The sequence below is a fragment of the Pristiophorus japonicus genome, chromosome 16 (assembly GCF_044704955.1).
Source record: "Pristiophorus japonicus isolate sPriJap1 chromosome 16, sPriJap1.hap1, whole genome shotgun sequence".
Taxonomy (NCBI): domain Eukaryota; kingdom Metazoa; phylum Chordata; class Chondrichthyes; family Pristiophoridae; genus Pristiophorus; species Pristiophorus japonicus.
In genome coordinates this window covers 123964205-123990837 of record NC_091992.1, presented here as the reverse complement: position 1 = coordinate 123990837, position 26633 = coordinate 123964205, and the positions used below count along the sequence as shown (strand labels likewise).

At 45.4% G+C, this 26633-nt stretch overlaps 1 protein-coding gene across 6 annotated transcripts in view; it reads right to left on the bottom strand.

Annotated features, from left to right (window-relative positions):
* Positions 1-26633, bottom strand: part of LOC139227162 (endonuclease V-like) — a 167688-nt gene that overhangs the window by 65091 nt on the left and 75964 nt on the right. For 4 of the 6 annotated variants that reach the window (XR_011587402.1, XR_011587401.1, XR_011587400.1 and 1 more), the window contains exons 8-9: positions 13125-13220; positions 4438-4527 (exon numbers count right to left, since the gene is read on the bottom strand). Coding sequence is in view for 2 of the 6 variants with exons in the window: in XM_070858226.1 (XP_070714327.1) it covers positions 4477-4527; positions 13125-13220 (147 nt within the window). In the remaining 4 variants the exon portion in view is untranslated. Of the gene's footprint in view, positions 1-4437; positions 4528-13120; positions 13221-26633 lie in introns of those variants that run through there. The other 2 variants (XM_070858227.1, XR_011587403.1) reach the window with 2 other exon arrangements.

Here is a 26633-nt window from a genome sequence, read left to right as displayed (position 1 = left end):
CACGCAGCCCCCCCCCTCCCAGCCCCTGGCCTGAACTGGCCTCCACTGGGGCTGCCTGTGCATAAGGTCCTCCACCGCCTCTCCCCCCCCCCCCCCCCCACAGCTCGTGCTGGCTGCGCCGAGGGCCAGAGGACCTGTAAGTAGGTGGAGAATACCGAGGATTTTATTAGGCGCCGTTTTAGGCGCGAAAAACGGGCGCCCAGCTCGGAGGGGCGCCCGTTTATTTTCTTGTGGAAACTTGGGCCCATTGTGTGGGAAGACAATATGTATAATGTAGTATTTAAGAGAATTCTCTAGTGTCTTCTTAGGCTGCTCCTGATCTGAGAAATAATCTATTATATATTAAATTCAGTATGTGGAATGCATATTTCATCAAAAACTTTTATTTTAAACTGTCTCCTGATATAGCACCTGCAGTACCAGTTATGCGTGTAGGTGGTGCTGTGATAGGAGATTTTAATATTATTGGTGTCACACCTTGCCTGTCACAGATTAAGCCAACTTGGTGTTCCACATGCTTTTTTATACTGAGATTATAGGGTAAACATTCTTTAATTATTTATTTTAATTTATTCTCAACTTTTTATAGATTAAAAAAAATCTTTAAAATAGTTTTAATACTTTTTCTCCCTTCTAGTCCCGCTTTTTTGTTTTGGGTACTAGTCATTCTATTTACTTGCCCTTTCCCCTTGTTATGTTCCTTTTTAAATCCTTTTTATCTGTAATATCTTCCAGTTCTGAGGAAGGGTCCATACCCGAAACATTTCGTCTGTTCTCTCCCACAGTTACTGCCTGATCTTTTTTTTAAATTCATTCTCAGGATGTGGGCGACGCTGGCAAGGCCAGCATTTATTGACCAATCTTAGTTGTCCTTAAGAAGGCGGTGGTGAGCCGCATTCGTGAACCGCTGCAGTCCATGTGGTGAAGGTACTCCCACAGAGCTGTTAGGGAGGGAGTTCCAGGACGTTGACCCTGCAACCATGAAGGAACGGCCGATATATTTCCAAGTCGGGATGGTGTGTGACTTGGAGAGGAACTTGCAGGTGATGGTGTTCCCATGTGCCTGCTGCCCTTGTCCTTCTAGGTGATGGAGTTCGTGGGTTTAGGAAGTGCTGGCGAAGAAGCCTTGCTGAGTTGCTGCAGTTTATCTTATAGGTAATACACACTGCAGCCATGGTGTGCCAGTGGTGGAAGGACTGGGTTGAGGTAGTAGCTGGGCTGTCAATCAAGCGGGCTGCTTTGTCCTGGATGGTGTCGAGCTTCTCGAGTATTGTTTGAGCTGCACTCATCCAGTCAAGTGGAGAGTATTCCATCACACTCCTGACTATGTGCAATGTAGATGGTGGAGAGGCTTTGGAGCGTTTACTATGGGCTAGAATTTCCCCAAAGCTCGCCAGCGCCCGATTGCCGCCCAAAAACGCGAAGACAGAATATTATCTGAATGGCGGCAGATTAGGAAAAGGGGAGATGCAACGAGACCTGGGTGTCATGGTTCATCAGTCATTGAAAGTTGGCATACAGGTACAGCAGGCGGTGAAGAAGGCAAATGTTATGTTGGCCTTCATAGCTAGGAGATTTGAGTATCGGAGCAGGGAAGTCTTACTGCAGTTGTACAGGGCCTTAGTGAGGCCTCAACTGGAATATTGTGTTCAGTTTTGGTCTCCTAATCTGAGGAAGGACATTCTTGCTATTGAGGGAGTGCAGCGAAGGTTCACCAGACTGATTCCCGGGATGGCAGGACTGACATATGAGGGGAGACTGGATCAACTGGGCCTTTATACATTGGAGTTTAGAAGGATGAGAGGGGATCTCATAGAAACTTATAAGATTCTGATGGGACGGGACAGGTTAGATGCGGGTAGAATGTTCCCGATGTCGAGGAAGTCCAGAACCAGGGGACACAGTCTTAGGATAAGTGATAGGCCATTTAGGATTAAGATGAGGAGAAGCTTCTTCACTCAGAGAGTTGTTAACCTGTGGAATTCGCTGCCGCAGAGTTGTTGATGTCAGTTAATTGGATATATTCAAGAGGGAGGTAGAAATGGCCCTTATGGTTAAAGGGATCAAGGGGTATGGAGAGAAAGCAGGAAAGGGGTACTGAGGGAATGATCAGCCATGATCTTATTGAATGGTGGTGCAGGCTCAAAGGGCCGAATGGCCTACTCCTGTACCTATTTTCTATGTTTCTAAAACACCATTTAGGCTGGGAAGATTATCGCCGGTGAAAACCCGAAAAAAAAATCTGCCCAGCGAAAAATATGGGCGTTGCACCTCCAATCTGGGCAATAATCTGGTCAGTGCCTAAAGAAAATGGGTGATAAATTTAAAAATCGATAAAAATTCACCCCGAGGCTGCGGGTTGGGCCTAAGACGAGAAATAGAATAAAAATAATTTTTCAAAAAACCTAACTTAAAAAAAAAATCAAAAAAATATTCCCAACACACTTTAAAATTAAATCACACCCATAGATTTTGAAAATAAATAGTAAAGAAACTATCGCTTACTTTTTTCTTGCAGACCGACTCACCTACCGCCCAGCTCCGCTGATCCTCGTGGGCGTTATAAAACATTTTTTTTTCATACTTACCTACGGGTCCCCGTTCAGCCAAAAATCACGGCAGGGCGATTTGTGGACGGTGCACGCCGGCGGTCTGCTCCCCAGCGGGACATTGAAACCGGCGGTGTGCCTCAGGTAGGAAATTACCATTCACCTCATTACTGCCAGAAACCGGGCGGTAAGCCATAGTAAATTCCAGCCCTTAGTGTTTTCAACATTTTGGTTTTGTTTCTGGTGTGACGTGTCTTGGTATGCTGTCCAGCCACTGCTACCTCCATCTCCACCACCACCCAATGTCTCCCACTGTGCGATGCGGCCGATATCTTCCCACACCCAGTGCATTCTCCCCTAGCAGATTTAGTCTTTAATGAAAATCGTTGTGAAATTGCTGGAGTCCATTATTAAGGAAGCAGTAGCAGGACATTTGGAAAAGCATAATTCAATCAAGCAGGGTCAACATGGTTTTATAAAAGGGAAATCATGTTTGACAAATTTACTCCACAGGGTATTGATGAGGCCACACCTGGAGTACTGCATGCAGTTTTGGTCTCCGTATATCAGGAAGGATATACTTGCATTGGAGGCTGAGCAGAGAAGGTTCACTATGTTGATTCCGGAGATGAGATGGTTGACTAATGAAGATAGGTTGAGACTACACTCATTGGAGTTCAGAAGAATGAGAGGTGATCTTATCGAAACATATAAGATAATGAGAGGGACAAGTTGGATGCAGAGAGGATATTTCCACTCCTGGGGGAAACTAAAACTCGGGGGCATAGTCTCAGAATAAGGGGCAGCCCATTTAAAACTGAGATGAGGAGAAATTTCTTCTCTCAGAGGATTGTAAATCTATGGAATTCTCTGATCTAGAGAGCTGTGGAGGCTGGGTCATTGAATATATTTAAGGTGGAGATAGACAGACTTTTGAGCGATAAGGAAATAAAGGATTATGGGGAGCGGGCAGGGAAGTGGAGTTGAGTCCATGATCAGATCAGCCATGATCTTATTAAATCGCGGAGCCGGCTCGAGGGGCCAAATGGTCGACTCCTGCTTCTATTTCTTGTGTTCTTGAAAGAAAATGCAGCCAGCTCCTGCGCTGCTATCTTGCACCCCGCCCCTCCTGCAGTCACAGCTCAGAGTGGATCTGCTCCACTTTGACTTCCATTGGCTGTGCTTGTCACGGCAGCGATGTTGTCATCCTGGCTGATATCTGCAACTGCTCCCCTGCTCATTACACCCGGCTCTGGCCCACAGTGCGGTGATCCCAACCTAAACCTGCTGGCTCTGTTGGTCCAGGCCCTGAATTGCTTGGCTTCATGAATGTTTTTTTTTAAATCTTGTAGTCTGTTTGAAGTTTTGTTTTTTCAAAAGAGCAACTGATTTGATTTTAATTTTAAATTGGGGGTGGAACATACACTGATTTCATATAAGCTTGTGGTTTGGCCTCCCCCTCACTTCTGCCATCACCTTGTGCTTTCACTTTGACTCGCCTCCTGCCTCCCTACTCTCCTGCCCTTCTCACTCCCTCTCTTACACCTTTCTCCCACTCTGCTCCCTCCCTTCCTCCTCACTTCCCAGGTGTAAAGCTTCGACTTGAAGACGAGAACGTTTTGCATGAACATGACATGTATAGCATAAACAGCTGATTAGCCGATGGTTCCTCCGGTTCTGACGGAGTTGCTTACATTTTAAGTACTTTATAGAATTGTACTAATTCGTCCTTCTTTTCCTGTTGCTTGCATCATAACCCAACGCTTTTTGCAGCATTACACATGGTTACCTGAGTTGCCCACATAATACAATTACTGCAGTCCATTCTGGGACCAGATTTCAGTGCAAATCTCACCGGTCACTCATTGCGTTTTCCAGTAGGACTTACCTGCTAAGATTAACTTCCGGTCACTATTTCCCCCCACTGTCAGAGTACGTTAACTTTTTTCCGAATATATTCCCTGGACCTTATATCAGCCTGAAAAGTGAACAAAAAAAATTGCAGAGTGAAACTCAGATTTAAAGGTAACATAATGTTGCTTGTTACAAAAACAGGATCATTGGACTGACTCATTCTCCAGCTCTACTGCACCAAGTCATGACAGCGCCAAAATTCCACGCGGTGAGTTCCATGGCCTTAAGCCAATGGAAAATGATTTGAGCCAACCGATGGTCTGGAGAGGTATTTATACCAGAATTTACACATCCATGCGAGGAGTGAGTGACCGGCATAAAACGGGTGGAATCTGCTGGGGTGCATGGCAATTAGAATTAAGCCTTTAAAAATTGATTTCTTACAGCCTTTAAAAATCAATTTCTGGCTGAAGATTGCAGAAGGAGGCTGGGGAAGTAGCAGGTAAGGAATGAACAGTTCTTGCCTCAGTGAGCTGACTGTCAAGTACTTGACTGGATGTCTCATGACTGGTTTTGTACCACTTTACAAAAATGTCTAACACAGAACACCTGGCAGAGGCAGCCAACCAAGGGACAAGGTTATGACACAGAGGCACAAAGAAGCGATTTTGCAAAGTCTGATCGGCAAACCCTCCTGGATGAAATATAAAATAGGAGAGACAGAGGACTGCATGTCTGTGACAGAAAACCTGCCAAGGTCATTCCTACTATGTGGAATGAGGTGATGCTGGCACTGACTCTCGACTCTCTCCCCAGACTGCAGACCAGCGTTGCAAGAAGTTCAATAACCTGACCAGGGAAGGCAAGGTTTACAGGGAATGCACCTGCACCAGAATTACTGGGCCATTGTATCTAGGCGCAGACTGTGAGGGAAGTACTCCGAGGATGTGCGACAACTGACAGGTGTGACACTCACTTGCGGAAGCATCGGGGAAGCGCTTTTCATGGTTGCAGACATCAATACAGTGGTGACAGGCTATTCGGAACCGGCAGCAGATCCTCAGCCAAGCAACGGCCAGGGACCAGTGAGAGCCTCGTTCATTGGAAGCACAGACTGCAGCCCTGGTGTCAATAGGGCACATATCAGCCAAAAAATGTCAGCTGCCCTGCTTATACACTGAAATTACCCTGAAAGCAGTGTGGAATTTCCAGCCAATGAATCAAGTGTCATTGTAACAGTAATGTTGGTCAACAGCTGGAGTTACCCTGGTGCTCCCATCACTGTGGAATGGTAAAAGGAAGAGGTTTGTTCACGAGTACTGAAACATAGGCGCCAAACGTTGCCCACTGGTCTTCGAATGCAATGAAATTACCAGCCATTGAAAAGAGATGACAACAACAACTTGTATTTATACAGCGCCATAGTGAAACCTCCCAAGGTGCATCACAGGAGTATTATGAGATAAAAATTTGATACTGAGCCACATAAGTAGGAATTAGCACAGGTGACCAAAAGCTTGGTCAAAGAGGTATGTTTTAAGGAGCGTCTTAAAAGAGGAAAGAGAGGGAGAGAGCTGGAGAGGTTTAGGCAGGGAGTTCCAGAGCTTTGGGCCTACGCATCATCATCATAGGCAGTCCCTCGGAATCGAGGAAGACTTGCTTCCACTCTTAAAATTAGTCCTTAGGTGGCTGAACAGTCCAATACGAGAGCCACAGTCACTGTCATAGGTGGGTCAGATAGTCACTGAGGGAAAGGGTGGATGGGAAAGGTTTGCGGCCTAGGCAACAGAAGGTACGGCCACCAATGGTTGTGCGATTATAATCAGGGATGCTCAATAGGGCAGAACTAGAGAAGTGCAGACATCTCGGGGGGGATTGTGGGGCTGGAGGAGATTACAGAGATACAGAGGGGCAAGGTTATGGAGGGATTTGAAAATAAGGATGAGAACCAAAAGTCAATGTAGGTCAGCGAGCACAGGGGTGATGGGTGAGTGGGACTTGGGGCACGGGCAGCTGAGTTTTGGATCACCTCTAGTTTACGTAAGGTAGAATGTGGGAGGCCAGCCAGGAGTGCGTTGGAATAGTCAAGTCTAAAGGAACAAAGACATGGATAAGGACTTCAGTAGCGGATGAGCTGAGGCAAGGGGGGAGACAGGCGATACTATGGAGGTGGAAATAGGCGGCGATATGAAGTTGAAAGCTCATTTCAGGATCAAATATGATGCCAAGGTTGCGAATATTGTGGTTCAGCCTCAGACAGGAATTGGGGAGAGGGATGGAGTCAGTGGCTGGGGAAAGGAGTTTGTGGCGGGGACCGAAAGCAATGGCTTCGGTCTTCCCAATATTCAGTAGGGGACAATTTCTGCTCATCCAGAACTGAATGTCGGACAAGCAGTCTGACAATTTAGAGACCATGGAGGGGTCTAGCGGAGTGGTAGCGAGGTAGAGCTGGGTGTCATCAGCGCACATAACGACAGGACAGTTAGCTCATTAGACATGGAAACATATACAGCACAACACGTGACCTTTTCAAAAAAACTTTAAAACTTAAATTTAAACTTTAAAACTTAAAAGTTTTAAAAGTTTGCTGTTGACTGGTTACAGTTACGATATAGCGGGTGCGTGTTGCCTGTGGTATAATATTCCCTGCTCCAAGTGAGCTCCGAAGCACTCTTATTGTGCCAGATCAGGACAGTGATGCTGCGAGACTTATGTCAGAGGCAGAAAAGACTACATCAAACACAAGTCCCACAAACACCAAACCTACAGTGCAACAATGACACTTTGGAACTAACAGTGCTTCTATATAGGTTTTCTTGGATTCCATATTTACTGTTAAATATAATAATCTTTTTGGTCTGATTCAGAAACACTGTATTTCCCATTTTACCGAGTGTTAAGACTGTAATAAATGAAGGATGAAGGATCCAGACACTGTACAAAACGGATTTGATCAAATTACTGGTACACAGTGATCCAATCAAATGTAATCTTCTTACTTTGGCCACAATAACTTCACTTTAATTACTCTGAGCCCTACTGACATGCCAAGTTGACTAAATTAATAGACTTACAAGCTTACAAAAACACAGCTTATGACTATTTTTACAGTCCGTGTTTGATTTGTAGGCAGCCAAAATTCCTACCCGTTCTAATTTTAGTGTAAAAGCCGATGTAAGTACAGTATAATGTGGGGGAATGCTGGTAGAAAGCTTGAATAAGCTACTCGGCTATTTAATGCACCCTGACTGTTCGCATCCCTCCAAATATGGAGTAAAGAACATTAGCAAAGTGAAACAAATAAATATTTTTTGCTTGCGGAGAGCATTATTGATAAAGCAATGCGGTGTCGGATGAACTCGTGCGCCATTTCACTGCTCTGCAGTCAATCGAGGAGGTTAGTCCGCAATTGGCCTGCTGCTTGAGACTTGAACAAATGGTTATTACCGCAGCATTGACAGAACTGAACAGTGCATGGTAGCTTTTTCTTCTCAAAATGCACGGGTACAGCAGTAAGTAGAGAAGGAAAAGGACGGGCGGGCACCAGGGAGTGAGGGGGCATTGGACGTTCACAACTCAAGCAGCAAGTATGTAGCAAGAGAGTCAGTTAGGTGAACATGGTGGAGGGGCAGTGGACAATGAGGCTTAAGGTCACCAGACAGACTGTGCCTCAGATGTGCCACATGGTCCATGAAGGCCTGCAGGGACAACTAATTGCCTGAACTTCACTGCTAGTACATATCAATACTCCCGTCAATTTTAATGACAGGACCCTATGGGGACATCTCAGAGTGAGCCACATTGTTTGCCTTTTTGCCTGCTGTCGATTTATTTTCTACCACAAGGAAAGAATTAGATTGCCAGATACTGTGAGAGTGAATCAATGTTATTAAATCCTGTCGTGGTAGTAGCGCGTCTGTTTAATGCATGCTTCTAAAGTGTCTGTCTCTTCTGCTTTGTGAGCATCTCTGGCTTGTCGTACATGTGCCTTACTACTATGTGCTCCCCTAGTTCACGGAACAGTGAGCGGCTACATCATCATATGGCTAATTGGCTTCACACATCAGGTACAGAAGGCCCACTACATGTATTTGCGACAAACCCTGGTGAACCTGCCTGAGTGCCAGGGGGTATCCTTGGAGACTCTGTGCTTTGTGAGGTGGTACCTAATGTCACTTGTGCATCGTATGTAATGACACAGAACAGCCACGGACGTAAGTGCAATCCAGCTGCTACTGTTCAACACCACACACGCCAATGCTGGAGGGCATCGACCCATCATTCCCATTGATTGTGTCAACATAGAACAGTGGACATCTATAGCATCCTGGACTCTATCTTTCATGGTTGGTTGTATGTCATGGTCTATGTGGGATGAAGTGGGCCATGATTTCACCTTTAAGTGGAGGTAATATGAGAGCTGCTCCTACTGTGCTCCTGTCTTGATATTCAGTATGGTGTGAAATACAGTGTTTATGAATCAGACCAAAGAGGTTATTGATTATATTTAAAATAAAATATATAGATATATCAATCTACCTACCTGTTATAGAATGAAGTATACGTGTGAAAGCACAACATTTGAAAAAATGACTTCCATCAAATTGCGGGACATTTTTCTTCAAATGAGGGATTGGCAAATAAAACAGTTTCAAGAAAAAAGTCTTTTTTTTAAAAAAAAAGTTTCAGTTCAACTGCTAACCTCCTAAAATGCTGTGAATGGTGACACTGCACCACAGCGGAAGGCTTGGAGTGGCAGTAGCGTTTAATAATTAATTACTGTAGCTTTTCAAACTTGGCAGGTGTGATAGAGATTGTGCTGAGCAAAGGAATTTTTCTTTAACACACTTTTATGCTGCTGTCCACAGCCTAATGCAGAGAATTTATATCAAAGACACATTGAGGCCAAACTGTGAAGAAAGAAATTCGATGGCTGTTTGCAGATCTTTTTAAATGATAATGTGAATCAGATACAAATAATAAGCTAACTGCAACACTGATGAGACTGATGGTTGCTCAATAATATATTGGAGAATACACATCAGGGGCCATTAACAAATCATAATGTATAAATTATGTTACATGTGAAGAGCATAACAATGTAACAACGAGAAAAAGACATTGGGTGGAATTCCCTGTTTATTCACGCCTGGAGACACGTGTAATCGGGTTGTAAAGCAAATACCCAGCATAAAAGATCAAGGAAACTTGTATGCAAGTATGTGATGCATGTGATTACACTATTCCCCAATTTCCTCGCTCTTACATACTTGTCTATCGCACCCGATGCATCTCGGCTCAGTATAATGGCTCCGCCCCCAGGCTAAGGAGCCACACCACGTGAATTTCCTGCAATTACACTGGCTCAAAACAAGGTGAAAATTAAGCCTGGAATTTTAAGTGCAGCAGGAAACTAAGTCAATCTTGTGTTGTTTTATTTTGATTATTAAAAAAAAGTTTATCCTCACTAAGACCTCATTCAGGTATAACTTCCTGATTATGCCCCCACAGGAAATTCCATTCCACCGCATTAAGTTTATCTAACTCACCTTACTCTTACAAATCCATATACGCATAGTAATCTCCCTGACCAACTCCCATCTGTCTTACACCATGATCATTCCCCCTGTTACGGCCTCCATCTTTGTTCCTTTAAGTCAAAGGGGCATGTATCGTGGCTGGGCCACATCAAGCACTATGTGGCTCTGCTCACCCCTATCTAAACTGCTCACAACAACCAGAATCATCCTGAAATGCAAAGATAACCCCACGCTTCTCTTCTTCACTACCAATTGTCTCCTTAAATCCCTTTCCCTTGTCCCTTCCACCCTCACTTCAAACAAGTGCGATGAACTCATGGACTTCTTTGTCACTACAATTGAGACCATCTGTTCAGCTGCCCCTGGTGCATCCCTCTATTCTCCATGCCGAACAAGTCCTGCTACCCCCAAGGTTCCCTCTCCTCTAATCCTGAACTTGCATCTTTCTCTAGTTTCTCTTCTATCTCCACTCAAGCCCTCTCTGAGCTCATCTTGTCCATGCGATCCACCTCCTACTCTCCTGCCCTTATTCCCATTAAACTGCTGACCACCTAACTTCCCTTCCTGGCACCCATGCTAGCGGATATTGTAAATTGTTCCCTCTTTTCAGGTACTGTCCCTCACCCTTTCAAATCTGTCATCAGCAAACCCCTCCTCAAAAAAACACCTTTGACCACTCTGTCCTTAGAAACTACCACCCCATCTCCAATCTTCCAGAAGACATTTGACAAGGTGCCACATAAAAGGTTACTGCACAATAAAAGTTCACGGGGTTGGGGGTAATATATTAGCATGGATAGAAGATTGGTTAACTAACAGAAAACAGAGAGTCAGGATAAATGGTTCATTCTCAGGTTGGCAACCAGTAACTAGTGGAGTGCCGCAGGGATCAGTGCTGGGACCCCAATTATTTACAATCTATATTAACGACTTGGAAGAAGGGACTGAGTGTAATGTAGCCAGGTTTGCTGGCGATACAAAGATGGAAGGAAAAGCAATTGTGAGGAGGACACAAAAAATCTGCAAAAGGACATAGACAGGCTAAGTGAGTGGGCAAAAATTTGGCAGATGGAGTATAACGTTGGAAAGTGTGAGGTTATGTACTTTGGCAGAAAAAAAAATCAAAGAGCAAGTTATTATTTAAATGGAGAAAGATTGCAAAGTGTTGCAGTACAGCGGGACCTGAGGGTACTTGTGCATGAAACACAAAAGGATAGTATGCAGGTACAGCAAGTGATCAGGAAGGCCAATGGAATCTTGGCCTTTATTGCAAAGGGGATGGAGTATAAAAGCAGGGAAGTCTTGCTACAGTTATATAAGGTATTGGTGAGACCACACCTGGAATACTGCGTGCAGTTTTGGTTTCCATATTTATGAAAGGATATACTTGCTTTGGAGGCAGATCAGAGAAGGTTCACAAGGTTGATTCCGGAGATGAGGGGGTTGACTTATGAGGAAAGGTTGAGTAGGTTGGGCTTATACTCATTGGAATTCAGAAGAATGAGAGGTGATCTTATCAAAACGTGTAATATTATGAGGGGGCTTGACAAGGTGGATGTAGAGAGGATGTTTCCACTGATGGGGGAGACTAGAACTAGAGGGCATGATCTTAGGATAAGGGGCCGCCCATTTAAAACTGAGATGAGGAGAAATTTCTTTTCTCAGAGGGTTGTAAATCTGTGGAATTCGCTGCCTCAGAGAGCTGTGGAAACTGGGACATTGAATAAATTTAAGACAGAAATAGACAATTTGTTAAACGATAAGCGGATAAGGGATTATGGGGAATGGGCGGGGAAGTGAAGCTGAGTCCAGGATCAGATCAGCCATGATCTTATTGAATGGCGGAGCAGGCTCGAGGGGTCGTATGGCCTACTCCTGATCCTGTTTCTTATGTTCTTCCTTTCCTCTCCAGTGTCCTTGAACATGATGTCGCCTCGCAATTCCATGCCCACCTTTCCTGTAACTCCATGTTTGAATCTCTCCAATTAGGTTTCTGCCCCTGCCACAGTAATGAAATGTCCCTTATCAAAGTCACAAATGACATCCTCTGTGACTGTGGCCGTGGTGCACTATCCCTCCTCAAACTTCACGAACAACAACAACTTGTATTTATATAGCACCTTTAATGTAGTGAAACGTCCCAAGGCGCTTCATAGGAGTGTTATGAGACAAAAGATTTGACACCGAACCACATAAGAATAAATTATGGTTGGTCAAAGAGGTAGGTTTTAAGGAGCATCTTGAAGGAGAAAAGGTAGAGGGGCGGAGAGGTTTAGGCAGGGAATTCCAGAGCTTAGGGTCTAGGCAAAAGAAGGCACGGCCACCAGTGGTTGAGCGATTATAATCAGGGATGCTCAAAAGAGCAGAATTAGAGGAGGGCAGACATCTCGGGGGGTTGTGGGGCTGGAGGTGATTAGAGAGATAGGGACGGACGAGGCCATGGAGGGATTTGAAAACGAAGATGAGAATTTTGAAATTGAGGCATTGTTTAATAGAGCCAATGTAGGTCACCGAGCACAGGGGTGAATAGTGAGTGGGGTAAGGGCACGGTCAGCTGAGTTTTGGATCACCTCTAGTTTACGTAGCATAGAATGTGGGAGGCCAGCCAGGAGAGCGTTGGAATAGTCAAGTGTACAGGTAACAAAGGCATGGATGAAGGCTTCAGCAGCGGATGAGCTGAGGCAAGGACAGAGACTGGTGATGTTACGGAGGTGGAAATAGGCGGTCTTAGTTATGCTGCGGCTATGTGGTCGAAAGCTCATTTCAGGGTCAAATATGACACCAAGGTTTGGAACAGTGTTGTTCAGCCTCAAACAGAAGTTGGGGAAAGGAATGGAGTCAGTGGCTGGGGAATGGAGTTTGTGGCAGGGACTGAAAACAATAGCAATTTCTGCTCATCCAGAAGTGGATGTCGGACAAGCAGTCTGAAAATTTAGAGACCGAGGAGGGGTCGAGAGTAGTGGTAGAGAGGTAGAGCTGGATGTCATCAACGTACATGTGGAAACTGATGCTGTTTTCGGTTGATGTCACCAAGGGGCAACATCTAGATGAGAAATAGGAGGGGGCCAAGGATAGAAGTAATATAAAGACCGTGTATTTCCACCTTTGTAGCATCAACTATCTCTGCCCTTGCCTCAGCTTATCTGCTGCTGAAACCCTCGCTCATGCTTTTGTTACCTACAAACTCGATTATTCCAATGCTCTCTGGGCCTGCCTCCCATCTTCTGCCCTCCATGAACTTAAGTTTCGTGTCATCTGCAAACTTTGAAATTATGCCCTGTTAAAAAAAAAAGATAGATTTGCATTATAGCGCCTTTCACAACCTCAGGATGTCCCAAAGCACTTTACAGCCAATGAAGTGCTTTTGAAGTGTAGTCACTGTTCTAATGTAGGAAATGCGGCAGTCAATTGCTCCCACAAGCAGCAATATGATAATGACCAGATAATCTGCTTTTGTTATGTTGATTGAGGGATAACTATTGGCTGGGACACTGGAGATAACTGTCCTGCTCTTCTTCGAAATAGTGCCATGGAATCTTTTACATCACCTGGGACCCCACTGTCAGCCCACCACCCTGCTACTTTCCCAGGTGTCGGGTCTGTTAACGCTGAACAGACCAGACACACAGCGGTGAGGGAGGCAATTTATATCATTGTGTCCTTGTTAAGAGCCTGCTGAAAGAAACCCTTACCTATGGTCCATGGGATTCACACTGCTCGGGAATCACGTCAGGTAAGGACGTCGGGAGTTGTGTGACCATGAATTCATTTCTTTACTTGACAGCTGCAATTGTGCTATAAAAGCTCCCATCTCACAGCTGTTCACTTTCCACGATCAATAGCTCTTGCTTACTGCATTTGGAAGATACATTGAGGTTGCAAGTATTTGGAGCCATCTCTCTATCCAGTGTCGCCTCATTGGAACAACCTCTCTCACCATTGACAGATTGCTTCTGTCATCTCTACTTCACCTATCATCTATTACACTGGCATCGGTGCCCTCGAAACTATCTCACCTTGGTCCTCAGAATCCCAGCACGATCAGCCCAAACACTAGCAGCACTAACAACACAACCACCAACACCAACCTTCTCCGCAATCAAGCGATGCTGCATAGGATACAGGGCATCAGACATTGCTGCCTGGGATGCCAGGGATGGCCTTACCATGACCAGATTTATTTCACTTGACGCTATGCACCCTGGCTGCCATTTGATGCACTAGGTTGGCACCACCTCACACCCACACCATAAAGCATCCCTACAATGCCCAAGCCATTCCTTTCACGCTCATCGTCATTGCAGGGGGTATCATTATGCCTCACCAGCTCACTAAGTCACTTCCAAAGGTGCACACAAATCTGTTCAAGAATGCATAGTGTTGAAAATAAAGATTCCATTGACTGACACCACATTAACAGAAACTTTACATGAACATGACAACTCAACAACTCTACAAACTTGTGAGCATACTCATGTGCATACATTACAGTTATAAGCACAGTGAACCAACAATTTTGTATTGTAATGAGGCTGAGGTCAGCAGCTTCCCATCACAGAAAATCATCTGTTTGCATTTTGCAATGAAAAGCAGAATTTTTTCAGGTGAGAAATTTGAAAAGCGTGAGATCATATTAACAAATCAACGTCAGTTGTGAACAATCCGCAGCAAGTGTTTTTTAAGATTTTCTTTCATGATTTACGAATAGAATTCATTGTTTTAAGTGGGAAACATTTTGAAATTCAAATCAATAAATCCTTTGAATTAGATTCTCATTGCTATCCCTCAACCAACATCGCTGAAACGGATTATTTGGTCACTTGTCTCATTGCTGTTTGTGGGAAACTGCTGTGTGTAAAATGGCTGCTGCATTTCCCTACATTGCACCAGTGACTACACTTCAAAAGTAATTACTTGGCTGTTAAGCGCATTGGAATATCCTGAGGATAAGAAAGGCACTATATAAATGAAATTTCTTTCATATATGAGCTGAGAGAAGGAGTTTTAAAGATTCACTTATTTTCTCATTAATGGGAGGTTCCTGAAAGTGTGGGAGCTGCCCTGGTCCATGCAGTGAGCAAACAAGGGTTGCTCTGGTTGGCACTCAAGGGCTTTCTCTCCAGGGTAGACTCATCCAAAAGATCTGACAGGATGCTTGCTCCCTACCTCACCCAGAGAACTTGGCTGCAAACGTGGAATATGGTAACAGACCTGAGGGAATGTGCCAAGGTATTGTAATCCAGCTCATTCCTATAGCAAGTATGCATGGCACAAGGTGTGTCCTTGGAACTTGTTACTGTTGTACTACACTCCCCCTACAGCACACTGAATGTTTGGCATGCATGGTCATTGCAATGTATGCTCACTTACAGGGCATCACTTACATATAAAACTGTTGTTCCACTGAAACCTCAATCTGATTTCACACAGCAAATCCGTCCAACAAACCCTATTTCAGTATGTGCCACACAGGATAGATCTACATGCTATCAGTGACCTTTTGCACTTTGGTAAATCCAGCAGTGTAATGACATTGGGCTGCTGTGCCAAGCGGCTGTTGCTGTTCACTGGCTGCACTGAACAATGCACTTGTGTGCTAAATATGGGGGCAGTAAACAGGCCAATACTGCAGATGATTACCATGCTAACCTGCAAGGAAGTAGAGGCATAACAGTTGAGGGACAAAATGGCTTTAACTGCTGCTGGCACTGTCATCTCTATGGCGGAGGTTGGCTGCAGATGTCCTTTCAGCAGACAGTACAGCTTTGCAACTGGCTCTAGTTTGAGGGGGCAGTTCTCCTTGTACAGTGCCAAGATATGTGTCAAGGCCTGCAGGCTTTGATGGCATAATAGAGGGTGCAGGCAGTCTGAATTTGGTGCCAGCTGGCATGCCTTTGCCTCTGAGCACAAAAACCCGTGATACAAGTGTTTTTGAACAGAAACTCCACACACTCTTACAGAAAATTTGCAGTGTATCTTTAACAGCTCCTTTTTAGCACGTGCTAACATTGGTGATTTTTAACGCCCGCTTTCAACGGGTAGACATTTGCCTGAATCCCGAATGCCCTCGTTTACACGGAGTACATAAATAGTGAGACTCTCTTATATTCTGCTTGAGTTATTACCATTGTCAGGAAATAGCACATTACCAATTACAAGCATGGTCCTGCCAACTTACGCATGCCATTATTATCTGGTCCCTGCTTGTGTGATTACTGCCAGTGGAACTGGCTCGACCAAGCAGGCTTGCTAACCTACAGCCTTTATTCTCACTTGTTGTTTCTCCTTATAGCAGATTCCAGTATTTTTATTACCACAGTGGATGTCCAGCTTCTGACCGATTTAACTATTACAATAATGTTTGCTATTTGCCACCGCTCCTGGTACCATGGTGTCCAATTAGCTTTGCATAATTTCCCTCCCTTAACTCCACCCCCATTCTTTGTGTATTTTCACCTCGGCCTGCTTTGCTGTTTCTTAATGAGCAGATGGCATAATTACCAATGCTATCATCTCTCAGGTCGGCAAATCAACATCACTGTAAATAAAGGATTAGGATAATAAAAAGGTGCCTGGTCTCTTCGAAGGTGAACTAAAACAAATCAGAAAATTAAACAGAAAAACAGTATCTCACAGAAAAGAAAATGTATGTTATTTTTAAAACTACAATGTGATGTTTTCTATATAAATTGTTTCAGTGTCTCTTTTTAGTGGAGGTGTGATCACATGTCAACAACATGCGCAGGGTATCCTGACTGTCAGTTCCAGTGTGCAACTGTTTCCAACAAAGGAGAGGGAACAAAACCAACTCCATGTATATATTAAAATATACAATGTATGTTTAGCAAGGGAAATCGAGTGGTTCTCATAACTGAGCTCCCATTTGCACCTCCATATCTATAAGGTTCTGTATTTAGCAACACTTCAATGCTAATTTTATATATGGAAAAGCATGAAAAAGTACTCACTAATTCAAGGATCGTTAACAAGAAGTTCTATTCCTTTTATTGTGTATGTAATGTATTTGCTTAAGAATTTATTGCAACACATTGCTATTAAGAACTAGTTGGTTTATTAGCAAAAGATTTAACAATCACATTACACATTACCAGTTCACCCACCAGGCTCACAACCACCTGCCTCATCTCCTGTACTCAACTGGCTGGGGTTTGATTGAGTCTTGCTAAGTCACTCCCAACTCAACAGCTCCACAACTCTTTTGGGGGGGGGGGAAAACAAAATAAACATTAGATCAAGTGCCCCCCGATCTGGGGGACACTCCAGACACTTTTAACTGCCGCTTTATTTTTTAAAATGTTTTTTTTTTTATGTTTCAACAGCTCCACAAACCTGTGAGCATACTCACAGGTGCAGACATTACAGCCGCCAGGTTTGAGGTGGGAGACCGATAGGCCTGCGCAGATGAGGCCCAATAGTTAAATTCTCCCTCGCCTCCGGCTGCGGGAATCCGGACAGTTTTGCTGTCCGCCTGGGCTCCCGTCCGCACAACTCCCACCCCCAGTTAAAATCGGCCCTCAAGTGCCAACCAGCTATTGAACCACGGGGAGCGGCACGGCCGAACAAGATCTTGTCCTCACAAACACGCTCCAATTTTCCAGCGGTGCTTCCTGGAGAGCGATTAGGCGCAATTACCCTGGCTGATTTCTGCCTGACTATTTCAAGAACATCGAGGCCTCCGCAGTACCTCTACTGCCACTCCGGAAGGAGCAGCTAATTCAACAGAAGCCAGGGGTTAGACTGGAGACCTTTGTTGCCTCTACAGCTAGTCACGCATTTATCAACTAAGCCGTCTGGGCAGCCAAATGTAATTTTAACCCGTTGGTAAGATAGCTATTGGCATTTCAATTGATAGCAGTATCTTCGTAGCCTCACATACAGTATGATACAACTTAATGGAGGTCAGAAACAGGAATGGCAATCCAGTTTATGTGCAAACTTATGTTTTTGTATATGTCAGACCAAAAGTACGGATAATACAAAAAGATCAAAAGGTGCCTTACAATTTGTGATGCAGAGAGATTATGCTATTCTCAGAATTGTGAGCAATGCGGTGAAACTCATAGAGATAGCAGGAGTGTGGTATTTGTGAAGGATAGTAACACTATAATCAAAGGGTTTAAACAAAATGGTGTAATTTCTGATTAGATTAGCTTTTTGCCTGGGCTACTGCAATGTATTATTACATCGAGTGCTGGTATGGTTCCACAGCACTGGCAACCAAAGCCTGATCTAGTACTTTTATTTAGATATAGTAAATATAACCTATTCAGGCACTTAAAGATCTGACTTCTTGAAAGAAAGAGTTGCATTTATATAGTGTCTTTCACAACCACTGGACGTCTCAAAGTGCTTTACAGCCAATGAAGTACTTTTGAAGTGTAGTCACTGTTGTACAGAAAGTGATCATGAAGGCCAATGGTATCTTGGCCTTTATTGCAAAGTGGATGGAGTATAAAAGCAGAAAAGTCTTGTTACAGTTATATAAGGTATTGGTGAGGCCACACCTGGAATACTGCGTGCAGTTTTGGTTTCCATATTTATCAAAGGATATATTTGCTTTGGGGGTAGTTCAGAGAAGGTTCACAAGGTTGATTCTGGGGATGAGGGGGTTGACTTATGAGGAAAGGTTGAGTAGGTTGGGCCTCTACTCATTGGAATTCAAAAGAATAAGAAGTGATCTTATCGAAACGTATAAGATTATGAGGGGGCTTGACAAGGTGGATGCAGAGAGGATGTTTCCACTGATGGGGGAGACTAGAACTAGAGGGCATGTTCTTAGAATAAGGGGCCGCCCATTTAAAATAGAGATGAAGATAAATTTTTTCTCAGAGGGTTGTAAATCTGTGGAATTCGCTGCCTCAGAGAGCTGTGGAAGCTGGGACATTGAATAAATTTAAGACAGAAATAGACAGTTTCTTAAACGATAAGGGGATAAGGGGATAAGGGGTTATGGGGAGCGGGCGGGGAAGTGGAGCTGAGTCCACGATCAGATCAGCCATGATCTTATTGAATGGCGGAACAGGCTCGAGGGGCCATATGGCCTACTCCTGTTCCTATTTCTTATATTCTTATGTAATGTGGGAAATGCGGCAGCCAACTTGCGCACAGCAAGCTCCCTCAAGCAGCAATGTGATAATGGCCAGATAAGATGTTTTTAGTGATGTTGATTGAGGGATAAATATTGGCCAGGACACCGGGGATAACTCCACTCTTCTTCTTCGAAATCGTGCTATGGGATCTTTTACATCCACCTGAGAGGGCAGACGGGACCTCAGTTTAACATCTCATCCGAAAGACGGCACCTCCGACAGTGCAGCACTCTCTCAGCACTGTGCTGGAGCGTCAGCCAAGATTTATGTGCTTAAGGTCTTGGAGTGGCACTTGAACCCACAACCTTCTGACTCAGAGGCGAGTGTGCTGCCCACTGAGCCACGGCTGACATGCAAATAAATTGGGTTTATTTTGACAAAATGATTCACTCCATGCCTCACTGTCTCCACCACAATCATTAACTGGGCCTCACTCATCACAGGGGTTTCAACCCATTACGCCCAGGACCTCTGAGACTGGTAAGCTCACAATAGCCTGGTCAGGTTGTGGGAGATGGGCCAGTAACTGTCCTACGTTAAACCGAAGCCAAATCCACATGGATCCCGTTACTGCAGTGCAGTTTCCAGTTTGGTACTGACTGGGTTAAGGGAGCACTGCGAGGAACCTCACTGACATCACAACTACACAGAAAACCAGTCCCACCAGGCCACGTACATCACCGCATTTCATGTATTATTCAGGTGAAGCTGGAAAATATTGAGCTCAACGAATTACTTAGAGCTGGGAGTGTTTCAGAGATGGGTGATAAAAAAATTAAAACAACTGGGTAAAAAGCAAAGTGATTCATTAAACTCCGTAGAAGAGGTTTGAGTTATAAACATAAGAAAGTAAGTGCCAAATTTGAAGAGTAAAAGATGTAAAGCCTGCCGTACAATTACCATCAACTCGAACATCTTGGCAGCGGACAACTGGTCTTGGAGGGCAAAGAAACATCTACTTCTGTTTTGTTTTTGCATTTAGTTTTTGGAATTCTTTCAGACATTTGCGGGAAGGTAAGTGTCACGTGCACCCTTGGTTTACTCACTGAAGTCAGTAACAAAGAAAACAGTCAGTGAAATGTAGCCTCAAGCTAACCCGGTTGTGGTGGTTTGTGTCACCGCAATGTGTTTGTGTTACGGTTCCCCGGTGGACTAAGTATGCCACTAAATATCCAAATGTGACACAGTACTGTCACTTGGCACCTCTAAATTGGAACAAACCTATTATTTTTTAAGTTTATCTCGCCTTCCAAAGATGCCTGCAAATTGTAACATTTGCTGACTGAGAGGGGAAGAAATCTACTTCGAGGCCACTTCTACTCATGGTCCATTGAGTCTCTTTCTGCCCTCATTCCCTTCTTTCTCTCGCTGCAAAAACATGTCATCTCTGCTTGGCAGCTCATGTGAGATTGAGAATTGCGTGGAGAAGCAAATCCACTGTCTACATCTTTTGAGCAAAGCCCTCTCTTACATCAAGATGCTTATCCACTGGTTTACCTGGGGGTAATCTTTGAAAGAGACCATTTTGCTGAGGAATGATTCAATAACAACTTACATTTCTGTAGGCTCTTCAGTACAAGAAAACAACTCAAAGTTCTTTACACTGGAGAGGGAGGATGGGAGAAGCAAGAATGGGTGGCAGGAATCCTGCCCAGACGGACTACACTGTGCATACTTAACAAGCACAGACCCAGGAAAATGGGTTGGGGTGGCGCCGCTGGATACGAAGGGAGGAGCGGAATTTCTCACCATCCTGGAATGAAGAGAAGAACTTCCCCACTCTAAATCGCCTTCCTTTTGGTCCAGCTGGGATAGGGACCCCACCATGTGGGGAACTGTGAACCTGAGTGCAGCCTACTGCTCCTTAGTATGCTGAGCACCTCGAGTCTCGTTGCCGAGAGCATGCAAAAAACAAGCGCAGACAGCGGAAGGAACGTGCGGCAAACCAGACTCCCCACCCACCCGTTCCTTCAACCACTGTCTGCCCCGCCTGTGACAGACTGTAATTCCCGTATTGGACTGTACAGTCACCTGAGAACTCACTTTTAGAGTGGAAGCAACTCTTCCTCGATTCCGAGGGACTGCCTATGATGAGTACAATGAATTGTACATCTTTTAACATGGTGTACTTATTAAGAACTGGATAATGGAAATGTTTTGACATCAAAGGTAACGTTCCTGAAAGGTACATTTACTATTTCCCCATAAACAAAGTAACTGACCGTAGATTTTCAGAATTGAGTCTATGCATATGTACACACATATTGATATGTAGGCCTCTAATATCCAGATGTGTGCCAAATAATACTGAAATTTACACAAATACATCAAGCAATAAGTAGCAGCAGCAGGCGTGAGTTGCCCACATTTAATAACCATTCCCATTCTCTCACAGAACAAATTAACAACTGTTCAATCAAATAATACTTTGAATATTTGCCTTTGATTAATTAGTATTTGCAGCTTAATTGCCTTATACGATGAATTGAATCAATGATAAATGAGTTAATCACATCCTAATGAATTTACACAGTCAATACTCTGTTCCTTTTGATAAATGATAATGCTGCAGTAATGATGAGCTCGAACATCTGACTAGTTTAACAATTAGCCCTCTTGCGATTCTCCTGCACGAACTGAAAAGTCTCGATTATGGTATTAAGCCTAGTTATTGAGAAATGTTTTTTGGGGGGGATTTGTCTTTTTACAATGTAATGAAAATACACTCTTTTCTCCCTGCAAAGACTCCTGGGCTGAAATTGCGCTCAGCGAGAAATTGGGGAAGGTACTTTGAATTAGCCGGACATTTACCGCCCGCCAGGAAGTCGGAGGGAAGAGCTGGAAAATTAATCTCTTTAATTCTGACAACGCTTCCCAGCGCTGTTAGAGGCGGTATCGGGTTGGGAGCGGGGTGGTGATGGCACCAACACGACACAGACGTGGCATGTCACGCTGGCGCGTTGCAACGTCCCTCCCCTTCACTTAAGTGAGGTCTCCATGGAGTCCACTGGACCACAAGGGAGGGGTTCAGCCGGGCCGCGGCCCAAGAGGGGGTGCCAGGCTGTTGGTTGGCGGCCCGGCGGTACACCCTCCCCTTGAAGAGCAGCCGCACCGCCCAGCCACTGGCAGCTTCCCGCCTTGCAGAGCTGTTCGGGGGCACCATCCAACGGCTGCCGCACTCCCACAGGGTAATTTCCCGCGTGGGGTGGAAAATAGGTCGCCGCCTGGCGGTAAGGGGTTGGGTGCGCGGCAGAGAAGGGGTTAGATCTTTTTCTGAAAGGCAATTTCTCTCCCTCTGGTTTATGGAGGTATAGGAACAGGAGTAGGCTATTCAGCCCCTCCAGACTGTTACGGGCGTACAACATTGACAGACTGGAACACACCAGCTGGTGAGCCTAGCACCGGGACTAAACACTTCCTTCCGGACCCAGCATCCATGGCTTCTTACGGAGGAGCAGGCGGGCGGGGAGAATTCCAGATCTCTTCACTTTGTTCTAAGGTGCTACTAATGCTACAGAGAAGCCAGCCATTGGAAGGTTTGAGAGCGCAGCTCAGGGTGATGCTCCCTATGATTTCCCTCTCATGGATTTAAAGTAATTGGTAGAAGGATTAGAGGGGGGCGGAGGAGAATTTTTTTCACCCAGAGGGCAGTGGAGGTCTGGAACTCACTGTCTGAAAGGGTGAGGGAGGCAGGAGCCTGCATCGCATTTTAAAAAGTAGAGTTGAGCCTCTCTAATCCGGCACTCTCGGGACCTGGCCTGAGCCGGATTAGAGAATCTGCCGGACCACGGGAGGTTACGCCGACCCCAGATTTGAAAATCCCACTGTAGCGAGGAAGACGCCGGGTCTGGGGGAAAAGTGAAGAAACTGCACCGACCTTCGAATCACATTCTGCATTTTAATTACAAAAGGGCTCTTGTATTCGGAGCAGAGACCAAGGAAGGGATCAGGAGAAGCTGCGGGTTCCAGTGTCGGTGCGCCGGGTGCTGAGGGAGCCGTGCCCACAGGCTTCCAGTACAGAGACACAGAGACAGAGCGGTTCGACGGCTGCAGTTGTCTGTGAGTGTGTCGGGCTGTCTCTCTCTCCTCTCTCTTGGAGGCTGTGGGTGTGGGGGTGGGGGGGGGGGGGGGTGGGGGAGACAGTGAGCAAGGGGGTCGGCTGGCACTGATTCTCTGGATCACTGGCCATCCCACATTTGAGGCTGCAGCAACTCCCGCCGCTTTCACACACAGACCGAGCCACCGATGCTAGACTGAAGGGAATTGTGCAGCGAGTGAGTGTGGGCCTCAGCACCCCCAGGGCAGGGAGAGGGAGGGGGGGAAGCAGGCATGTGTGTGGGGTGGGGGTGATTTAGATGGGCAGGGAAGGGGTAGGCAGGGGAGAACGGTGAATAAATCATGACCATTATTTTTCTTACTCGCCATACTCTTTAAAAATTATTCAACTTGATGAACACAGGACACAGTGCAGGTCGCGACCCTGCCCCCCCCCCCCCCCACCCCGCCGGGAAGGATGCCGGACCAGGGACGTTGCCGGACCAAAGAGTGCCGGATTGGAGGTTCAACCTGTATTTGAATGTGCCCTTGAAGTGACGCAACCTACAGGGCTGCGGACCAAGAGCTGGAAAGTGGGATTAGCCTGGGTAGCTTTATTTCAGCTGGCGCAGACACATTGGGCTGAATTTTATCATTCTGTAAGTGCCTATCCTGCTTGCCACCTCCCCACATTGGCATGGCTGAGGCAGGGGACACAGCAGGCTGAGCTCTCTGGGCATGTTCCCATTCTACAGTGCTTCATACTGTTGCAGCACCAGGCTGCTGCCATGAATGCGTACCTCCTCTTAAATCTGCTCCTGCGTCTAAGATTACACAGTGAAATAATTTGAAGTACAACACCTCGCAAACATGGGAAATTCACACCTAGATTTATATTACTGATAAGGTTAAATCCCCAATCCCAGGTTCAAAGTGAACATGAATGACTTAGTGGCACACGTTTCCTGAATTTATGTTTTCAGGAAAGGTCACTTTGATGGCTCAACATGTGAACAATAAGTCCTGAATCAAAAGGTCAGAAGGCTGAGACCCAGGGGAGTGCATTGGCCAAATTTGTTTCCCTCGATTGATTGTGTTTAATCAGCTCTCGGCTGTGCTGGGAAACGAGGCAACATATCATCGTGAAACACTGCACCTCCAGGAATGGGAAAAAAATTGGAGGTCTGAGGGATTGGCGTGATTTGCTCTGTTGGAATCGCACCTCCAAATAGACAATCGAGAGTGACATTGGCAGGAGTTCTTAGGGAATGCCCACATTGCAACTCCTGCCTCCAAGGAAGGAAGGAACACTGGCTGTCCTGTTAATGTTACAAATGCAGGCAGTCCTGTTTTTTTATTTGTTCCAGGATGTGGGCGTAGCTGGCACGGCCAGCATTTATTGCTCTTCTCTAATCACTCTTGGGAAAGTGATGGTGAACTGCTGCAGTCCATGTGGTGAAGGTACTCCCACAGTGCTGTTGGGGGCCAGGGGGGGGGCTGGGTGGGAGTTCAAGGATTTTGACCCAGCAACGATGAAGGAATGACCGATATATTTCCAAGTCAGGATGATGTGTGACTTGGAGGGGAACTTGCAGTTGATGATGTTCCCATGCGCCTGCTGCCCTTGTCCCTTCTAGGGGATAAAGGTCGCAAGTTTGGGAAGTGCTGCCGAAGAAGCCTTGGCGAGTTGCTGCAGTGTATCCTGTAGATGGTACACACACTGTAGTCACAGTGCACCGGTGGTGGAGGGAGTGAATGTTGAAGATGGTGGATGGGGTGCCAATCAAGTGGGCTGCTTTATCCTGGATGGTGTTGAGCTTCTTGAGTGTTGTTGGAGCTGCACTCATCCAGGCAAGTGGAGAGTATTCCATCACACTCCTGACTTTGCCTTGTAGACGGTGGAAAGGTTTTGGGGAGTCAGGAGCTGAGATACCCACCACAGAATACCCAGCCTCTGACCTGCTCTTGTTGCCACCGTTTTTATGTGGCTGGTCCAGTTAAGTTTCTGGTCAATGGTGATGTTACATCTGCACTAACTCGATTGACAGAATACTGTAAACTAACACAGGTACAAACTTGACTCTGCTTTATTAGGGCCCAAAGTGATTACATTATATGATGGCTTGACTGTTATACCTGGGCCACACACGTGCGTACAGCCCAATGACCTCCGACAGTGGCACCATCTGGTGGCTAGTAACCCCAAGCATACAAACATGACAATATCCCCCTTTAAGATATTAGTAACAATCTTTTTACAAATTGAGACGGTCCGGGGCTTTCTGCTCCTGAATTGATCGTCTCAGTTCAACTCCAGCCTTGGGCAAGCGTTCTGAGTCTGTTATGACTGGGGGCTGGGTAGCCGATCTGATGGGAGTGGCAATGATCATGTCAGGGATTGAAAGTCCAGATTCATTGATGACAGCGGAGTCCTCTGATGACTGAGGGTAGGTTGGTTGGTCACTGATTGTGTCTTCCTCAGACTGTTCCGGTTCATCCGTGTGCCGCAGCTTTATCTGATCAACATGTTTCCTGCATGTTTGCCCATTCTTGAGCTTGACGATAAACACTCTGTTACCCTCCTTGGCCGTAACAGTACTGACGATCCACTTGGGACCTTGACCATAATTTAGTACATACACAGGATCGTTAACAGAAATGTCACGTGACACAGCAGCACGATCATGATACTACTACTGACTTTGATGCCTGTATTCAAAATGATCGTTCAAGTCAGGGTGGACAAGAGAGAGCTTGGTCTTGAGACCTCTCTTCATTAATAGTTCAGTAGGGGGGACCCCGATAAGCGTGTGGGGTCTTGTCCTGTAACTAAGCAATATGCATGACAAGCGAGTCTGCAGTGAACCCTGAGTTACACGTTTCATACTCTGCTTGATGGTTTGGACAGCATGCTCTGCTTGACCATTAGATGTGGGTTTGAATGGTGCTGACCTCACATGTTTGATACCATTGAGTTACGTGAACTCTTGAAACTCCAGACTAGTGAAGCAAGGTCCGTTGTCGCTTGCAACCATGTCGGGCAGACCATGAGTGGCAAACATGACACGAAGGCTCTCTATAGTAGCTGTGGATGTACTGGATGACATGATGATACACTCTATCCACTTGGAACATGCATCCACCACAACTAAAAACATCTTTCCCAGGAAGGGACCTACAAAGTCGACGTGGATCCTGGACCATGGTTTAGATGGTCACGACCACAGACTCAGCGGCGATTCCGCTGGTGCTTTACTTAGCTGCATGCAAGTGTTGTGCTGATGCACACATGATTCCAGATCAGAGTCAATTCCAGGCAAATACATGAGACCTGGCAATGGTTTTCATCATCACAATACCGGGATGAGTGCTATGTCGATCATGTACAAATTTCTCTCTGCCTTTCTTCGGCATAACAACACAATTACCCCACAGTAAACAATCTGACTGAATGGATAGTTCGCCTTTGCGACGATTGTACGGTTTGGTAGACTAAGGAACGAACGCAGCTCCATCACATTCTGAGGCTTGGGTGCATTTTTGAT